The sequence below is a fragment of the Artibeus jamaicensis genome, unplaced genomic scaffold (genome assembly GCF_021234435.1).
Source record: "Artibeus jamaicensis isolate MK-2021 breed Jamaican fruit bat unplaced genomic scaffold, CSHL_Jam_final contig_519, whole genome shotgun sequence".
NCBI classification, from domain to species: domain Eukaryota; kingdom Metazoa; phylum Chordata; class Mammalia; order Chiroptera; family Phyllostomidae; genus Artibeus; species Artibeus jamaicensis.
The window spans coordinates 48,771,164-48,789,232 of NW_026521871.1; the positions used below are offsets into that span (position 1 = coordinate 48,771,164).

General features: G+C 42.4%; 1 protein-coding gene across 1 annotated transcript in view; it reads right to left on the reverse strand.

Moving 5' to 3' along the window:
* Positions 1 to 18,069, reverse strand: part of SCN11A (sodium voltage-gated channel alpha subunit 11) — a 133,597-nt gene that overhangs the window by 33,331 nt on the left and 82,197 nt on the right. Inside the window, exons 10-18 of the mRNA XM_037148344.2 lie at positions 17,520 to 17,577; positions 16,345 to 16,486; positions 15,539 to 15,736; positions 14,575 to 14,748; positions 11,906 to 12,035; positions 10,684 to 10,922; positions 7,138 to 7,302; positions 4,665 to 5,033; positions 2,508 to 2,939 (exon numbers count right to left, since the gene is read on the reverse strand). Of these exons, the coding sequence (XP_037004239.2) occupies positions 2,508 to 2,939; positions 4,665 to 5,033; positions 7,138 to 7,302; positions 10,684 to 10,922; positions 11,906 to 12,035; positions 14,575 to 14,748; positions 15,539 to 15,736; positions 16,345 to 16,486; positions 17,520 to 17,577 (1,907 nt within the window). The remainder of the gene's footprint in view (positions 1 to 2,507; positions 2,940 to 4,664; positions 5,034 to 7,137; positions 7,303 to 10,683; positions 10,923 to 11,905; positions 12,036 to 14,574; positions 14,749 to 15,538; positions 15,737 to 16,344; positions 16,487 to 17,519; positions 17,578 to 18,069) is intronic.

Consider the following 18,069-nt stretch of genomic DNA (forward strand, 5'->3'; position numbering starts at 1 on the left):
AGGACAGCAAACTCACAGTTATTAACAACCACACCTAAAACAAAAGCAAACTAAAAGGACAGCTAGATCAGGAGTGAACCATAGAAATGAAGATCACATGGAGGATTAGCAACAGGGGAGTGGGAGAAGGAGAAGGTACAGAAAATAAGTAGCACAGACAGTACATAGAAAATAGATAGGGGGGAGGGTAAGAATAGTAGGTGAAATACAGAATCTAAAGAACTTGAGACAGGTGTTCATGAACTAAAGGGGGGGAATGATGGGAAAGGGGTGTGCAGGGTGGAGGGGAAAGGAGGGGGGGAAATAGAACAAATGTAATGGCATAATCAATAAAAAATGTTTAAAAAAAAAGTCAACAAAATTAACAAGATATTAACAAGATTGACCAAAAGATAAATGTGACAAGATTCAAATTACTAAAATTAGGAATGAAAGCTGGGAGATTACTATCAACCTTACAGAAATTGAAAGGATTATAAGGCAATACTATGAATAACTGTGTGTCAACAAAGTAGATAACTTCATTGAAACAGACAGATTTCTAAATATACAAAACTCTAGCCCCAGAAGAAACAGAAAATCTGAATAGCCCTACAGCAAGCAAAGAGATTGAATTTATAACTGAGAAATTTCCCACAGAGACTACCAGTTTCTGGTCTGACAGGTAAGACACCTGGAGTTTTCCACTCCATCTCAACAAGCAAAAAGCTGGACAAACTGGAAAATAAACAGTTCTTTTTAGATCCCTGATAGAAGTGAGGTCCAGGGCAAGCGCTACCCCCCCCCAAACTGAAGGATAGACAGGCAAATACAGAGAATCACAACTTACCAGAGCAGAAAACCAGGAGCAAAACCCTCCATAGGAACCAGTGCCAGGGTGGAGAAACCTGAACTGCAAGGGACAAATTGCTGGAGGCTAAGAGTAGGTAGGTCTTCAGGGAGACCCATTTGTGTATGAGTTTCATCTCTTGGAGCTCTGCCAGGTCCTCACAGTCTGGAGAAATACTGGAGAAAAATATCCTCACGCTTACGGCAGGGAGAGGGTAGAAATTGTTTTGAAATATACGAGAATATCCTGTTCTTACTAAGAAGACCTGCCCTTGAGAGAAACTAGGTAACCAGACCCTCACCTGCTAGGGTTTTATCAGGTCCTTACTGACCTGGGGGAAGAGAAATACCCAGCTCCAGCCAGTTCTAGATGTCCACGTGGAAGGAGGACAATACCCAACTCCAGCTCACTCTAGCCATGCTGCCCCACCTGAGGGGCAGGGACTGAGGGGCATGAAGAGGTTCAGAGGCGCAGGCTCACTAGAGACTGAGCCTGAGACTGAATCACATGGAAGGAAGGGGAGAGGAGGGAGGAGAGAGTCCAACTGCATCCAACAAATTTTGGCATATTGCATTTCATTTGCATTTATATTTAAGTATTTTAAATTTTTGTGATTTTTTCTTTGGCTTGTGGGTTATTTAAGAATTTTCCACTTAATTTCCACATATTTGTGAGTTTTTTCCCTTTCTCTTCCCCTCTCCAATAAAACTATTCTGCTCACCCACACCTCACTAACACGTAACTAAAGACCTATTTACAGTAGTTCCGTCTGCCCAGCAGCACATCATGCCCAGCTATGAAGAACAAATCACAAGGCATTCTAAAAGGCAAAAAATATAGTTTGAAGAGACAAAGCAGGCATCAGAACCAGACTCACTATGGCAAAGATGTTTGAATTAATAAGACCAGAAATTTAAAACAACATGATTAAAATGCTAAAGGCTCTAATGGATAAAGTAGACAGCATGCAAGAACACACAGGCAATTTAATCAGAGAGATGGAAATTCTAAGAAAGAAAGAAAAACCAGAAATACTAGAGTCAAAAACACTGTAACAGAAGTGAGAAATGCCATTCATGGGCTTATTAGTATACTGGACACAGTTGAGGAAGGGATCTCTGAGCTTGAAGGTATCTCCAAAGAAACCTCCAAAACTCAAAGCAAAAGAGAAAAAATATGGAGGAAAAAAACCCCAGAAGAGAACACCTGAGGCCTACCTGTGGGAAAAAAACAAAGGTGTAGCATGTGTGCAATAGGAATTGACAGCCCTCACCTCCCACTACTAACCACTACTAACCCATGAACCCCACCACTGATCCCTGCAGAAACTGAGTTTGTTCCTACTGCTGGTCTCTTTTTCTTTGCCATTCACTTCACTTTCCACACTCTCTTTTCTCACCTTTCATCCAATCCAAATTCTTTTAGGGCTTGACCAAAGGCACTTGATTCCCAGGTTGCCCCAGCCCTCTCTGACCTCGCTCCCCTCTGGACCCCGCTGACACCTCCCACCTCTGCCACATGTACAGGACCATGATTAGAATAAACCCTGGGATTTGCGCATGGTGTTGAGGGGCAGCCACCACATATTATGCCCTCACTGTTCCTGCCTAGTGCAACCAGTGTCCTGTGGCAACTCTAGCTCTGTACAACCATTAAGTCTATGTATAAACCTTCCTACCTCTTTTCTAGCCTCGGGTTGTGTGACAGGCTGTGCATTATATTCATCAAGAAATTCATCATCATCTTCTTCCTCTGCAAGTGGTGCCAACCAAGTCTGAGCATGATCAACATTCAAGGGCTTTGGTGCAGAAGTTAGTACACTGAACTCCTCCCAGGTTGCTAGGCCTTTTTTCATCTCTGTGACCAGGGGAATGATGTCTTTGTTCTCTGCAGAAGAGCCTTCTGTCACTTCTTTTTGCTTTGGTAAGTTTTGCCTCCTGCACCACTTGTGACAAAATTGGTCCAGAGTATGTATTGTGAAACAAAAAGCCCGGTGGAAACGATCCAGGGCTAACTGGACTTTGGTTTTCCTGGACTCTCCTTCCAAGTTTCCATTTCTCTCCTCGTTGCTGAAGGAATTGAGCAGCAAGGCAATGAAGAGGTTGAGTACCTGGGGAGAAGTTGGGGTGGGGGCACAAGGAGAACGGAAAATTTAACCAAGGAAAGGATACAGAAGGTTTACAGAACAAAATTTTCCCAAGACTCAAAGTCAAATGAGAGCCCTATGTCCTATCTCCCAATAAATTTCATCTATAAAATAAATAAGAGAGAAGATTGAGGAGTAATAGAGATAGCAAGATAAGACAAAAGAAAAACTGATGTTAAAGAGTACAAACAGCCAAATTTAGCTTGTCTACATAAAAGCAACACATATGGCAGACTCCAACTAGGGTAAAGCCAAAGGGTGTGACCATGTGGCACTGACCAAGTGCATTGACCATGTGGCACAATCAAGTGTGTATATTCCTTGTAAATCAGCCAGAATCATGAACTTGGACTCTTGTTGGAATTGCCCACAGGGATATGGGTCCTCTCCTACTTGGAGAATTTGAGACATGGTGTACTTTGTGCAGGCTCATTAGGTCCCGCTGCCTGGACTGCAATGAGATACTGGCGCTGAGCCAGAGGGGTTTGGAACAAATCTATTACTCTTCTGTTAAAGCACATATCACTTTAAATTCAGATCATCTCCACAGTTCCCTACTTAGGATTTCTGCTTACATTTACACATCCCTAATTCATCTTTACCTCCTCAAACTCCTTTGTTTGTGACTCTCACCAGCTCAAAAATACACAGCCTTCAGGGAGAAGAGTCTTGTGGGTGTGAATGGGTCTAGTCAGTCTTCTTCATGGGAATTCCCAACTCTGGATCTTTGCTCAAGCTTTCCTCTACCTGCTAAGTCCTCCTTGCCTCTTAAGTGCCATTCTCAGGTACAATATCTTACACAAATCCTTTCTTTATGATCCCTTCCCACTCCCACTAGTGGTATTCTGCTCTTCTGAAACTTTGTATTACTTACTGTCTATCTACACCTCTCATTAGAGTCTTGGGATAAAACAACCATGTGCAGATACCTAATTCTGCTGGCACCATAGCCCCAACTCGGTTCTGAAGATCTTTGTGCTCAGGAATCCTTGTGTGTCTCCTGTCTCTTCACACCCTCACTGGTAGACACATAATTAGGCTCTCCACAAATGTCTATGTTTCCAGCTGCAAGTAACAAACTCAAGGTAGCTTACATAATAAGGAAAAGTAATATAAGCAGAAGTCTGAGAATAAAGCAGGGAACTGGTTATGACATGAAGATAGGTGTGTTCCACCTTGTCACTCTGCCTTCCTCAGAGCTGGCTTTGTCTTCAGCTGGTTCTTCATACAGTTGTATAATGTTTGCAGTTCTACCTGGAGTCACGGTCATATAACAGTTCAGAGGAGGTGAAAGGACCATTATTTCCCTTGTCCCTTTCTTCTCCTTCTCCTTCAGAATAAGAAACCTTCCTCAGTAGACATTCCTTTACATCTTATTGACCAGGTTAAGTCACAAACCCCTACCTCAGCCAATCACTGGCAAAGAGAATATGATTATCTTAGACTAATCACCTGGAGTAGAATACTATTGGGGCACCAGTCAACACAAGCACCATGTGACAAGGAGGTTTGGTTGCACATTAATCATATTTTCCTTAAACTAAATTCAAACACAAATTATTATTAATATTATGTAGCATCATAATACTATATTTAGAATGAAAATTTCACTAGTGAAATGCTGCCAAAGAAGCTAATACATTTGTTTAGTTCATGTAGTTAAAAAATCAAAAAGCCTGAAACACTCACCACAAGTTTTCCTATCACCATGATCAACAGAAAGACAGCAATGCACATGTACATATTAGCTTCTTGCATACATTCCCACATGTTTTCGATCCATTCCCCACAGAGGATGCGGAATACCACCAGAAAGGAGTGGAAGAAATCCCCCATGTGCCAACGTCGTAAACATGAGATCTCAGGGTCACAGGATTTTACATTGTTTCTTTTAGAACCAAATTTAGAGCCAAACAGCTGCATGCCAACCACCGAGAAAATAAAGACCACGATGGCCAGGACCACAGTCAGGTTTCCAAGGGCTCCCACGGAGTGGCCTATTATCTTGATCAGTGTGTTTAAAGTTGGCCAAGATTTGGCTAACTTGAAAACCCTCAGCTGTAGAAACAGACAATGAACAAAAACGGAAGAAAAGCCAGTCAAGGACAAATTCTATCTGTTCAGCCACAAAACAAATGACATGCTCCCAGTCAAAGCCATGTCCATACTAAAAGTTGTCACCAACTCTATATCCTATCTACTACCTACCAGCATCTGCTTTTTGTTTTAAATATGAAAGTATCTTGCAGGAACAAGTATAAAGGACACATGGACAATAACAAGGGTGGGGGTAGAAACAGGATGGAGGTGGGGAGGGCTGGGGGGTTTGCTGGAATGGGGGTAAAAGGCAGAAAACTGTACTTGAACAACAATAAAATTAAAATAAAATAAGATAAAAAAGAAAATATTTTGTGCTAATTGTTTTAAAATGATAAAGACTTTGAGGTTATAATAATGGAGTTGAACATACATGTTTGTTATATAAAATATATGTCAGAGGTCAAATACATGTCAAAGCTCAGGTCTGAGAGCCAAATCCATTCCACTGCCTATTTTTGTAGGACCTGAGAAGTAACAACATTTTCACATTTTTAAATTGTTGGGAAATAATCAAGAGAAAGACATTTTATTACACATGAAAACTGTATGAAGTTCAAATTTCCATGTTTGTAAAGTGTTATTGGCACACAGCCACACCCATTCCTTCCCAAATGTCCACGGCTACATGTGTGTTAGGGTGACGGACCTGAATGGCACTGACAGAGACCACATGACTGTAAGGCTGAAAATATTTACCACCTGGCTTTCAACAGAAAAAGTGTACTAACTTCTGCACTATGTAATTCAGGTCACAAATTTCACCTAAACTTCATGACAGGGATGAGTGTCAACTAATGTTCTATACCCAGGAGAGAAGAGGCAATTAGCTACTCAAAACATGCACACTTTTTTCCAAAGAGAAATTTTCTCCATGAAACCTTACAAATATTTTAGGAGACAATAACTTTAGAGAAAACACAGCAACTTGTTTCATAGGTTATTTCTTATATTCACTTTCATTGTAAACTATGGTTTAAACCCAAAGTACAACCCTGCTGAATATCAACTATTTGGGGGTGGAAATATTGAAGGTAAGTAAGTCTTATGTCCCAAGAGAAAGACCACCACTGTCTACTCAGGGTAGAGCTAGGAGAAACTGTGGTTCTGGTCTCATAAGCAGACAATACCAGAATTCCTTGGCGAAGCACGTGGCTGTAGTAAGCCTAAACTATAGTAAAAATGAATGGCATTTTGCTCACCTGAGCACCCATAAAACTTCAGCTGAGCAGCCTAAAAATGCCTGACTTTGAGTGGTATGCTCTTCTAACATATCCTAAGTATAAAATGCACAATTACTTAGGTAACTGAATCAAATGTCTTACTCTATAGGCTTAGAAAACCTATTCACAACAAGTTAACCTTTGAAAGAGGACAAAAGGCCACCTTTTGTGGTTTCCCTATTTCCTGCTCAGATGTGTTTCTCTAGAACTTTCTATCCATGCCTTGCATAGGCTTGGTCACACTGTACTTTGCCTCATGGTCATTTCTGGCCCCATCCTGTATCATCCCTGGACTGCAAACCTCCTTGAAGATGCTGCTTTCCTCCTCTCTGAGCTTCCCTTCTGTCAGCTAACACCAGGTGCTCTGCAAGGTTGCCAGAATGCCTCCCATGGTTATGGGATGTGCAATGTGGCACTGGCAGCGTGAGGAGGGACTTGTAAGAAAGCACCTGCCAGCAGCACTCATCCACCTCCTGGGCTCTGTAGTCCGAAGCCCCTCGATGAGCTCTGAAGGGAGGGTGCATGGCTCAGAGCTCAGTGGAGGGGTCACACACAGAGCAAAGAGCAGAATCCTGACACAATTTTGTAAGACACAATTTTGCATCTAGTTGTCTAAAGGATCGTTTTGGTGGGGGGGAGGGGGAGTAGGGTTCAGCTGAGAGAAAACCCCCTGGGACTCCCAAGGGTATGAAAAATCCCAGTGGGAGGAGGAGTGCATTTTGGGTTCTCCAGTTAAGGCAAGATGAGTTCAAGTTTAATCCAAACTAGTCACTGAACTCACTCAAGACTTTTCAATCTTGGCTGCTAAATTATTCAGCAAAAGAAGAAAGCAAATGCCTCACCACTCTTAAGATTCGGAAAGACTGTTGGTGTGTGTTTGTCACATCTGCAAGACTCAGAAGAGCAACGATGCTGTCGAAAATGTTCCAGCCTCGGCGAAAGTAGTGGTAGGGGTCAAGCGCAATGATTTTTAGGCACATTTCTGTCATAAAAATGCCAGTGAAAACCTATAGTGAGACACAGAAAAGTGGGAAAAGAAAGCTGTCTCTTCTTGCATACATTTTTAAGAATAATCCCAAGGAATTACAGAATTTACAAAGAAATAATATGTATTCATGGAAAATAAACATTTAACTGCTCTAGTAGGAACCTCACCCCCTTCCACCATGCCCAGTCCAAAGTTATCAAGCTCACAGACATCTCAGGATGGAGAAAAAAGCATTTCTCATTTTGTTGAAAAGTAGGCAAAGCTAGCTTCTTGGTAGATGGAAGAATGATAGAAAATGTCAATCAATTCTTCTGAATTCCTTAAAATACCAATATAAACTCCAAATGGGGGAACTGCACAATAGTTTTAAAAATTAAAGATAAATATCCTCCATAAACCAGAATCAAGTAGGGGTTCATCTAACTACTCAATCTTAACATTTTAATCAGAAAGAAAAAATTTAAAAGGGGCCCAGAGTAGAGAACTGGAAAACATTGCAAGGGCCCGCAAAGTGTCCTTGAGGCACTCTCTTAGAGTACAAACCTTAGATTGACTATGGTTGAAAGGAGGATTGGTAAATCGGAATATAATCCTAAAAGCTCACTCAGAATACAGGGCTCTTCAATCCAGAAAAGAATATCAAAGAACTAAAAAGAGAAGTAGGAGTTTTAAAAAGTGCTAAATTATGTCTTTTCCATGGGCAAAAACAATCTTTGACTTGTTTTTTATAATTAGGTAAATACAGACTTAAGAAACTTGCAAAATGTAGCTAAATTCGAAACCTAATCTATCTTCTATAGCTCTGAAGAAGCTAAATCAAAGCATTTCCTCATAGCAAATAGCACATTCTGTCACGCACATACACAATAAAAATGAGAAAAACAATAGTATGAAAATTATAAGGTAATATACAATAAAAAAGGGTAAAAGCCTTTAAGAGTGTTGTCAATTAAAAGACTCTGCTCTACAACTCTAGAAAAGAAAACACTCTGTTAATGACTAAATCTCCCTATTAAAAGTAACAGATGATCTGTTTTTATAAATAATTCAATTACTTATGACTTATTTTTTAAATCCATGAAATAAAGTGACATAAGTTAAAATGGATAAAGGATAGGCAAATAAAAAGAAATCAAGTGTGGCCAACAAAATTCAAAGCTTATATCTATCTTTTCCCTTTAAAAATTGCTGCCTACCCCTGGCCAATGCCACACCCAGTGCCTAAAGGCAGGTAGTGTCCCCTGTTCTAGCTTACTGGACTGATCCCTGTTCCCTTCCGACACATTTCTCTTCCTCTTGCCTCCTTCAGGCTTTAGGTGTCTAGCTCTACAGTCTCCCTGATGCCTTGGGACTGTTGGTTTTGCAATCCAATCCCACTGCTGTTCATAGCCTCTTAGGAGCTCAATATACTCCCCTGATTCAAGCAACCCTGAAGCCTAGAGAGTCCATTTCCAAGTCCAATACCAAAGAACTCCATAAGCCAGCTCAATCCTCATCCACCCATCAGAGGAGAGAAGCTTGAATATGTTCTTTGGAACTCGAGGTTCCCAGGCTTCCCTCCATCAGCACCAAAAGGGCATAACAGATGGAGTAGCTGCTACCCTTGTCTTGGTGTGTCTAGAAAAGGGTGCCATGGAGCGGAAGCACAGGTTAGGTACTCAGCTCTACATGTTTCTCCTCAATTTATAGGAGTTCGGTGCAGCTGCTGCCTGTGTCCTCAGGGACACCAAATGTCCCTGTGTGTCCTTCTGCCTCTGATGAGGGTGAGGAAGAAAGTCACTTAATTAGCCAGCTTCTGACTGCAAAATGCAGTTTCATCTCTACAGCTAGAATGCCTCATCAGTGGGAAATCTGAGAGGAGGGCTTTTGTCATTTCCCACAGTTGGATGAGCTCATGAAGTGATGGACAGACCACCTTTGCAAATTCAAAGCCCTGTCCAGGGGTATGACTCTGGGTTCTCTGGGTATTCTCTGGAACTTATCCAATAACTCTAACCACCAGGAGGTACTGAAAGATGGGTCTGCTGACTTTGTTGAGGCAGGAAGCAAGGCTGTGAAGGTATAGCATTCTGCTTCCAAGTGAAACACCATCATCCCATTTTTAGAATACCTGAGCAGGAGACAGCAGAATGCACTGGAGCCCAGAAGATACCTCACCTATCAGAAGATACGGTGTGCGTTAGGTGTATCATGCAGCATGATCTAGTGCTATCCATGCACACCCCACAGGGCACCTCTTTCCAAAAGCAGTATGGGGAAAGGAACTTAGACACAGACTGTCTGTAAGGAGAACCACCCTAATCTTGTACTTTAGTCTCCCTATAGCTCCATCCTCCTGGGAGGGATGTGGGACTGAGGGTGAGAGCTATCCATCTCCAGTTCTACACCATCCTAAATCTGATGCAAGAAGTAGCTCTGTGAACCAACTCCTGGTTCAATAGGCAGAGCAGATTCTCATCAATGTAAAAAAACAAATTAAAAAATACATACGTGCATGCCTGTATGCATGCATCCATCCCTCCTGCCTGGAAATATTCAGCAATACTAAAAATGATCATCTCTGCTAGTGGGACCATAGAAAATGAGTTCTGTTGTATTTTCCCTTATTTTGAAAACAATTTTTTAAAGCATGCATCGCTTTTTTAATTGGTAAAATAAAACAAAGCCTTAAGAAGAAAGGACTAAACATTCTGGTAAGATTTTTAGTGCATTAACTCATTAACTAATTCGGGTAGAACATTCAGTGGGTAATTATTTGTTATTTCTGATATTTGGGAGACTAATTTGCCTCTGGGGAAGAAAAACGTCTTCTTCGGGAACTATGAAAAATCTGTCCTCTTATTTTAGATTCCCCAACTTAACTGACACTAGCTCGGTCCAATGAGAAACACTGAAGCAGGCCCGAGTCTGGAACCCTGCCCCCACTCCACCCCACAAGCTCCAGACACCCCCTTCCTGGAAAGTAACACCCCTGCCATGAGCTGCTTGGCCCTGACTCATATTTCCAGGGGAATAATACCTAGTAATGGCACTCATGTCACATTATTTTGTGACAAATGTCATCAGTACCACTAAGGGCCATGGTTAATGTTTTCTTAATTATCCCAAACAGTTGACATTTTAAGATGTTACTTGCCTCTGCCTTACCACTGGATGACTCTTTAGTCATTACTAGATGACTAAAAAGACACCTTAATATAATAGAGGGGCCAACACAGGGTCCCTGAGAAATTACTGAACTGGGTAAACACAAAATCCTAAAAGTCATCTTTTTTTGCTACTCCACTTAAGGGGACCAAAGACTTAGGTTAGGCTGGGCTACTTACAAAATATTTAGATTTTTAAAGAGAGAATTCAAAGTTTGAAATATGTTTTACATTTTTAAAAAGCCCAAAGTTACCAAATTTCCTGTTTTCAACATAGAAGAAAATCTCTCGGACATGTTGTGATGCTCCAAGGACATGAAGACGGTGTTGACTATGATGCAGATGGTGATGGCCAGCTCAGTGAAGGGGTCGGTCATCACAGTTCTCAGGGCCTTCTTAAAGCACACCCACTGGGGACTGCAGTCCCATATGAGGTATTTGGATGCCAGGTTTTCCCCACATGGGAGGCAAGGCTCCTGGGACTTTTCTTGTTCTGGAGAAGGAGAATGAAAGAGCAGTTGAGAAATTATCTCTGAACCAGTCTGACTGCTCTCTGCCTCAGTGCATTCCTTCCTCCTTCTTCCCTAGGGTCTCTTGTGACACAATGTGATCAGTTAAGAAGGGCACTGACTGTGGAGCCAGAAAGGTTTTCCACATGCAACTTCCATGTCATATAGTCAAGTACTTGCATACAAATCTTTATACTTATGCTATGAGCCCATGAGAGAGACAGACACAAACCCACGTTATGTTCCCTCAAGGCAGACCAGGCTGACAGCTATAACAGAGGCACAAGAAGCCATCAGGGCTCAGGGGCAGGAGAGACATTCAGACAGGAGCATCTATACGCACTGAGACAAACGGCACTCTGCCAGCTGGTTGAGTTCAGGTCAGAAAGCACCTCTGAGCTCCCTGGCACCATTTGAGGAACACATGCAGGCCAAATGAGGTGATGAAATAGGCACAAAAGTGCTGAGCAACCCATTTGATACTTTCCTTGCAGGGAATTGAGTCCTTCCCTTGAACACCAACATTTTATTTGGGTCCCTATTACCTGCTGTTAACTAGGTCCATCAGATGGATCCAGTCTGTCTACACAGGCCTCTTGTCCATGCCAGATTCCTAACTCCAACTTCAATGGCAACTGCCACCTACTGGAAGCTTCTATGTCTCCTCTTCTTTGGCTGACTGTTGTCACTGAGACCTCCTATGACTGCCTGGCCTAATCAGGAGGTTCCATCTGTGCTCTTGGTCCTATCTAACCAGTTCCTACACTATCCAAGTGCTCAGGGTAGGACTATGTGGAAGACCCACTTCTTCTGAACCACTTTGCTCACATGCTCCAAAAAGGCATGGGAAATTGCTCTTTGTGAGAAGTCCAGTGGGTGGCAGAGGGCTTCCGTGGGGGCTGAAGACAGGGAGAATGGAAGGACAGCATTGAGGAAGGCTCTCCTTGGGCTTAGAGGCAGAACTTACGCTGCATGGTGATGGTGAGGATGCTAACAGCACTCAGCGCCCTCTGCCTTTGAAAGGGGTCTCCATGCTCTTCAGAGAGTTCCACAGACAGGTTCTGGGAGAGCCGTTTGGTTTGCTCTAGGAGGTGTGGCTGGAATAGAGAACATGGTAGACCTTCTGAGGGAAGAAACTGCCCCTCCTCAAAACTTCACAACTACTGAGTTTCAGTGCCACGCGCAGCAAAGATGTTCAACATTTTATAGAGGTTGACTCATTTCAACATCATAGTATGACAAATGTTCAGTTTTCATATTTCATATTTAACAAATAAGAGAAAGATGGTTTGACCACTCATGTTTCTTATATATGTACATTTCTAGAGGCCTATCTACAGAAAATTTTCTTTCTCTGTGATTTATTTGTTGTCAATAAAAGCAACCAAAATTTTACCAAAACAAATGGTTCAGGGTATGAAAGCAATCAAAACTCTAATTTGAAAGCAGTGTTTGTGAGGGGGAGAGGAATTTAAAAAGGTGAATTGGGGCAAAAGAGTAAAGTGCCTTGAACAGCTCACTAAAAAGATTTTGAAACAGTAACTGAAAAAAAAACAGTCAAAATAAATATCACAAAATCTATGTACTAAACCTCAAGCACTCTCTCAGGCTGTGCCCAAGAGCTTATTGACTCTACCCCACTTACAATTCTAAATTCTCTGGCAATTAAAGGACATAAACTTTCAGCTACCCAGAAAACTTTAGTATCCATAATGACTTATTTCCCCAAATTTCTGACCAACCAGAGCCCCAGAGGAAATGACTCCTCTGTGACAAGCTATTCTAAAGGCAACCTATAATCTTGCTATAGCTGTTTCCTGCTCGAATTAAAAGGGAAAGACACTACATAAGGTGTCTGGGTCCTTGTCTTTGTGGAACAAGGAAACTTCAAAATCTAAAAAAGCATTTGTGATGTCTTCAATATGCTGTGGTCTGACAGCAAAGAAGTCTCCCAACCCTGCTGCTCCATCAGAGAACTGCTCCCAGGAGTGGACACGGTCCGTCCACCCACTTCAGCAAAGTCCCCTCAATCTCCCTCCTCTACCTCACCCTCAGGCATGCACATACACCTGCTGCCACTTCACCTCCCCGATACCTCAGGACTGGCTCCAGCCCTTATTCCCTGGCCTGTATCTTCAACGTTTTCCCCGTTTCTGACTTTGTTCTCCATAATTAAAACATGTTTAAACATCGCCCATTTTAATGATAAGAATAACTATTTTTTTCTACTGTACATCCCCCCATAAACTCATTTTGGTATATCCAATCGACTATTCAATATCTCTACTTGGATGCCCCATAAGCACCTCAAAATTGACAGTCCAAAACTACTTGCCATTCTCAACATCCCCAGAACAAGCTGCTTTCCTGTTTCAGTCAATTACCCTCCATCAAGTCAACCAAAGCCATAAACTGGCCATCATCCCTACCCTCTACATCTAGTCAATTGCCAAATTTTATCTTCTGTAGATTACTGTAATGTGTTAACCTCTCTCCAACCTCCCCACTCTAACCATAGTTTAAGCCACTGTCACCTCTTATTTGGATTACTACAACAGCTTCTTAATTGGTTGACTCTAGTCTTGCCTTCCTCCAACCCCCTGTCATCAATGCAAAATTGTAAATCTGGTCATATCAGCCTTTTGCTTAACCCCTTGATCTCGGTATAAGAGAGTAAATGCCTTAGCTTGGTTTGAAGGCCTATTGTGAAGGGCTCCCATCTCACCACTATAGCCTGTTGTAACCCACCCCTCCAACCTCATCAAACACACATAAACACACTTGCAAGTTTTCTGCAGGGTCATGTGCTCCTGCTCTCCTTTGCTTCCAGGCTTTGGCCTCTGCATGTGCTGTCTTCTCTTCCTGTAGCATTCAGTTCCCCCTTTTGCCACTGCTTCCTCTGGAACTCTTTTCTGATCTATTGCCCTCCCCTCAAGCTCCATTAAGTCCAGGTTGGTGACCTGGAGCAGATGCTGTTGCTGGCCCCACCCATATGTCCTTGGGCTTTACCTGAGGGCTTTCTCTGGTGACCCGAATCCCCTATGCCCTACTGCACAGCAAGCCAGAAATATAGGAAAATTATTGTATCCTGACCCCAGTAGTCTCAAACCAATAATGGACCAAAGTTGGCATACAAAGATTCTCACCCACTCCAGGGAGGTTAAACTCCAAGTATCTTTAAAGGCAACTGGCTTGATAATGCACTTCAACTGACCACCCTCTCTTCCAGGTATCACTTCTCTCCTCCCCTCTCAGTGCTTCCTGGCATCACTTTCTAAGTAATCTACTTGAACTCTAATGTCTCAGGGTTTGCTTGGGAGGAAATGCTGTTCTCCCAGAGCAATCATCATGTCAGTCATCACACTGAATGGCAACTGCCTATTTTTTAATGTGTCTTCATTATGAGGTGTTTCTCTTGTATATCTCATGCACACCCAGTACCTACCCTAGGGTCAAGCAGATAGTAAACACTGTCAACACTTTAAATAGAGGTTTCTAAATAAATGGGTAATTGAGTAGACACGTGGGTGAAAGGATGTGCACATGAGTGAGTGGATAAATGGGTAAATGAATGAATGAATCCATCCAATTAGATTGACAACTTGACCTATCATTAATTCCTTGGCCAGTACTTACCTGTTTTTGGGAATCTTGGTCAGAATCTGATCCTGGAACCTGTTCTTTCCCAGATTCTCTGAAAAAGAAGGACTTCCTTCTCTTATTACCAAATAGCTTTCTCTTCTTTGGGGAAAAAGATGACGCTTCAAGGGAATTAAGTGAACTTCTGTCAATTCCCATGGCAACCAGAGCCTTAGAAAATGAACAAAAGTAATTAATGAACAGATTGTACTTCCCTATAAAACACTGCAAATCACCTCGACCTTATTGAGCTTTCTTTCCGCTTTTCTGGTAGCACTGTACCATGTAGACTGTGCATCACCTAATTAGAATATGTTATCGTTGTCATTATATATCTGGGAACATGTCCTGTTTGCCCACAGAAATTGCAGCCCTCAAAGGCAGAATGGATGCTTTCATAGCTCTGTGTCACCAACCCTTAGCACTGTGTTCAGTATGTGCTGGGCACTCAATAAATGTTTGTGCCTTTGATGTAGTTATTAAATGCATCTAATAGATTTTTCCCAACAAGACTCTGTGGAAGGTGAGAAGCAGTATAAAACCTGGTCCCTGCCCTGAAAATCTTAGAATTGAACTGGAGAAATGTAAAGATACTAGGAAAACAATGAAAATGGCCTATATATTTCACAAAAATTTCAAGAAGGGAAAAATAATCATAGCTGTTGTCTCTGGAGCCACCATTACTGACCACATAGTCAGCAATCTGGAATCTGTCCTAGAAGGCCCAAGGTTCAGAAGGTCAAAGAGCAACCAAACAGGGTTCCCTGTTGCCAAGAGCCCTGTGCCTGGACATCTTAGTGAGAAATAGCAGCAGAGCCCATCTTCAAGGGGTTTAAATTCTCAGAAAAGCACCAGCAGTAGGGAGCCATGACCAGGCCTAATACAGCAGCCTGAGCTCAGACCCCATGGCTTCTGGAGTACCCCTAAGGAGAGTCCACTCTCCAACCCCAGAAACCCTTACCTCCTTTTCCTCTTTTAACAGCTGCTGGGCTTCCTGAAACATCTTCTCCTTGGCCTCTGTCTCAGCAGCTACATTCCTGTTCTGTTCCTCATAAGCCATGGTGACAACAGCCAGGGTTAAGTTAATGAGGTAGAAAGAGCCCAGGAAGATGATCACCACAAAGAAGAAGACTGAGAAGAGCCCCGAGGTACGCAAGGTCTGCAAGGGACAGAGCACACACTGGCATCGGAAGCCTTCTGTCACCAGGGGTCACCAGGGGTGACCATCATTTCAAGCAGAAATTACACAGTACAAATTGGTCTCCCCCAGCACTGGTTGGCTCAGCTACCCACAGCATCATCTACAGCTGCCTGCCTCCCATCCCCAGTCACCCAGAGACTCCTGATATCCTATCTCTCAGGGAGGAGATACCACCCATATGTTCCCATGGATGTCTCAGTGAATTTCCAATAATTTTCTCCAGAGTATTTGCATTTTTTAATTAAAAAGGCAAGAAGTGATAGCAATGCTTCATGAAAACTGAAGTGCTAGTGGTGGAACCTCAGGCAGGCAGGAATCTGGAAAGATGTTATATTTCTAGGAAGAGAGGTGTTTATGTACTATTCTTTCATATATCATGTTCACATTTTTGATGTTTCTAATAGAATTCCTAAAGCATAATCTATTAGTACCACAGTTAAGGATGAGGAGTAGATGACAGAGGTGAAGAATAGATAGTAGGTTATAAATAAATGATAGACATATTGAGAGAGTGAGGGGTGAGGGAGGAAAAGAGCAGGGAGGGAGAGAAATAATAAAAAAATAACCTGTCGATAAAGCTTCTCCCAGGAATCTTGGGTCATAAGCCGGAACATGGCAAGTAAAGACCAGCCAAAGTTGTCAAAATTTGTATAGTTATAGTCAGGATTCGTTTTGGTGTTCTTGCATTCAAATTGGGGGGAACAAACCCTAGACATGGGACACAAAGGAACAGAGAAAGAATGACATTCCCTGTAGCCCAGCTTCCCTTTCCCCCAAGCACTGGTACTTCCAAAGCCCACTGATGCACACCAAGAAGCCCTGTGTGAAGACAATATTTGTGGAGTGGTCTCTAGTGAGCTCAATAAACCTTGTATTACATTAAAACCTATTACATCTTGTGATTTGACCTAATCTGAACCTGTGGGCACCACAAGTGGCATCAGAAAAGCCTTCCCCACTTACACAAACAGGGTTACATCCCCTGTTATCTCTCTCAGGATCTCAGTATCTTATAACAGTCCTCACGCTTCCGAGGATTTACTCTATATCCCTCTTCACTGCAAGGTGTCATCTCAAGAGGACAGAGCTCGCTTGTTCAAGCTTGTGTTCCTTGGGCCTAACACAGAGCTTGGAACAACTGTAGCCCTCAATACCTATTTGTTACTGAGAAATGAACATGGTCTACTTCATCAAAGCACTTAGCATATTACCTTAATTAGACATACACTCAATAGATTTCACCACTAATATCCTAGAAGAAAGAAGGGCCAGACAGCTACCAGCTGCTGGGGTGAATGAGTATGAGCCCACATCCAACTACGTATGCACTTAGAGGCAGTGGCGGTCAACAGACCCACAAACAGGCAGTCTCGCACCAGGGTGGTGCCACTGAACAGGAAGCAAGACTTTTGTGGGGCTCTCAATCATAACATCCTCTCTGACCTTTGAAAGCCTTGAATATCCACTCCATGAGAGTCAAAATATTACTCCATGTTCAGCAGGTTTCCATTAAGTTACAAATTCAACATAACTTGGGGGAGAAAGCTGCTCTAAACAGAGATCATTTTTAATTTAATAATGCACATCTAAACCCACTTAGACATATGAAATAATCAGCACTGTTTGAGAATGACTATCAGTGACTTCCATAAGTCACTAGATGAAGACTGTTTGCCACACCACTTTAAAAGGTCTAGAGTTGCTCTGCTTGAGAGGAAAATGGAGAATATGAACTTCTTACCCTCCCGACCAGAGGCTACACAATTTGAACTCAGAACCTTCCTCTTCAAAGCACCAATCTGAGAAGAAAAGAATCACAAATTCAGATAAAAAAGAGACCATTGAAATGAAGGAGAAGAGCAAATATACCAGGTTACACTTGAAACAATGGTTCGGGGCCTTCTAAAGTGATAAAAGTGGGTGGCCAGTGAGGAACTGGAGCCTAAGCCATCCGGGAGGAGCCAGAGAAAAGGGAGGGAAAGAAAAAGAAAGAGAGAGAGGAGGAGAGAAAGCAGTTATATACCCACCATGTTGCCTCTCGGGACATAAAACTAAAGTAGAGACCATACCCCAAAGGTAGCTGGACACAGACTCAGCCCATGAGAAGCTCATAAACCAAGACAAACATGGAGAAAGCATAGCCACAGGAGATTCAGCACACGTGAATTTGGTGTAGGGTTGATCTTAGCATGGAGAAGGTGCAGAGTAGAAAGAGGTAATATCATTGGAGAAAACACTCAGAACTAGGGGCTGGGTAATTGCCAGTTTGCTTTGGCCAAATCCGGGCATTC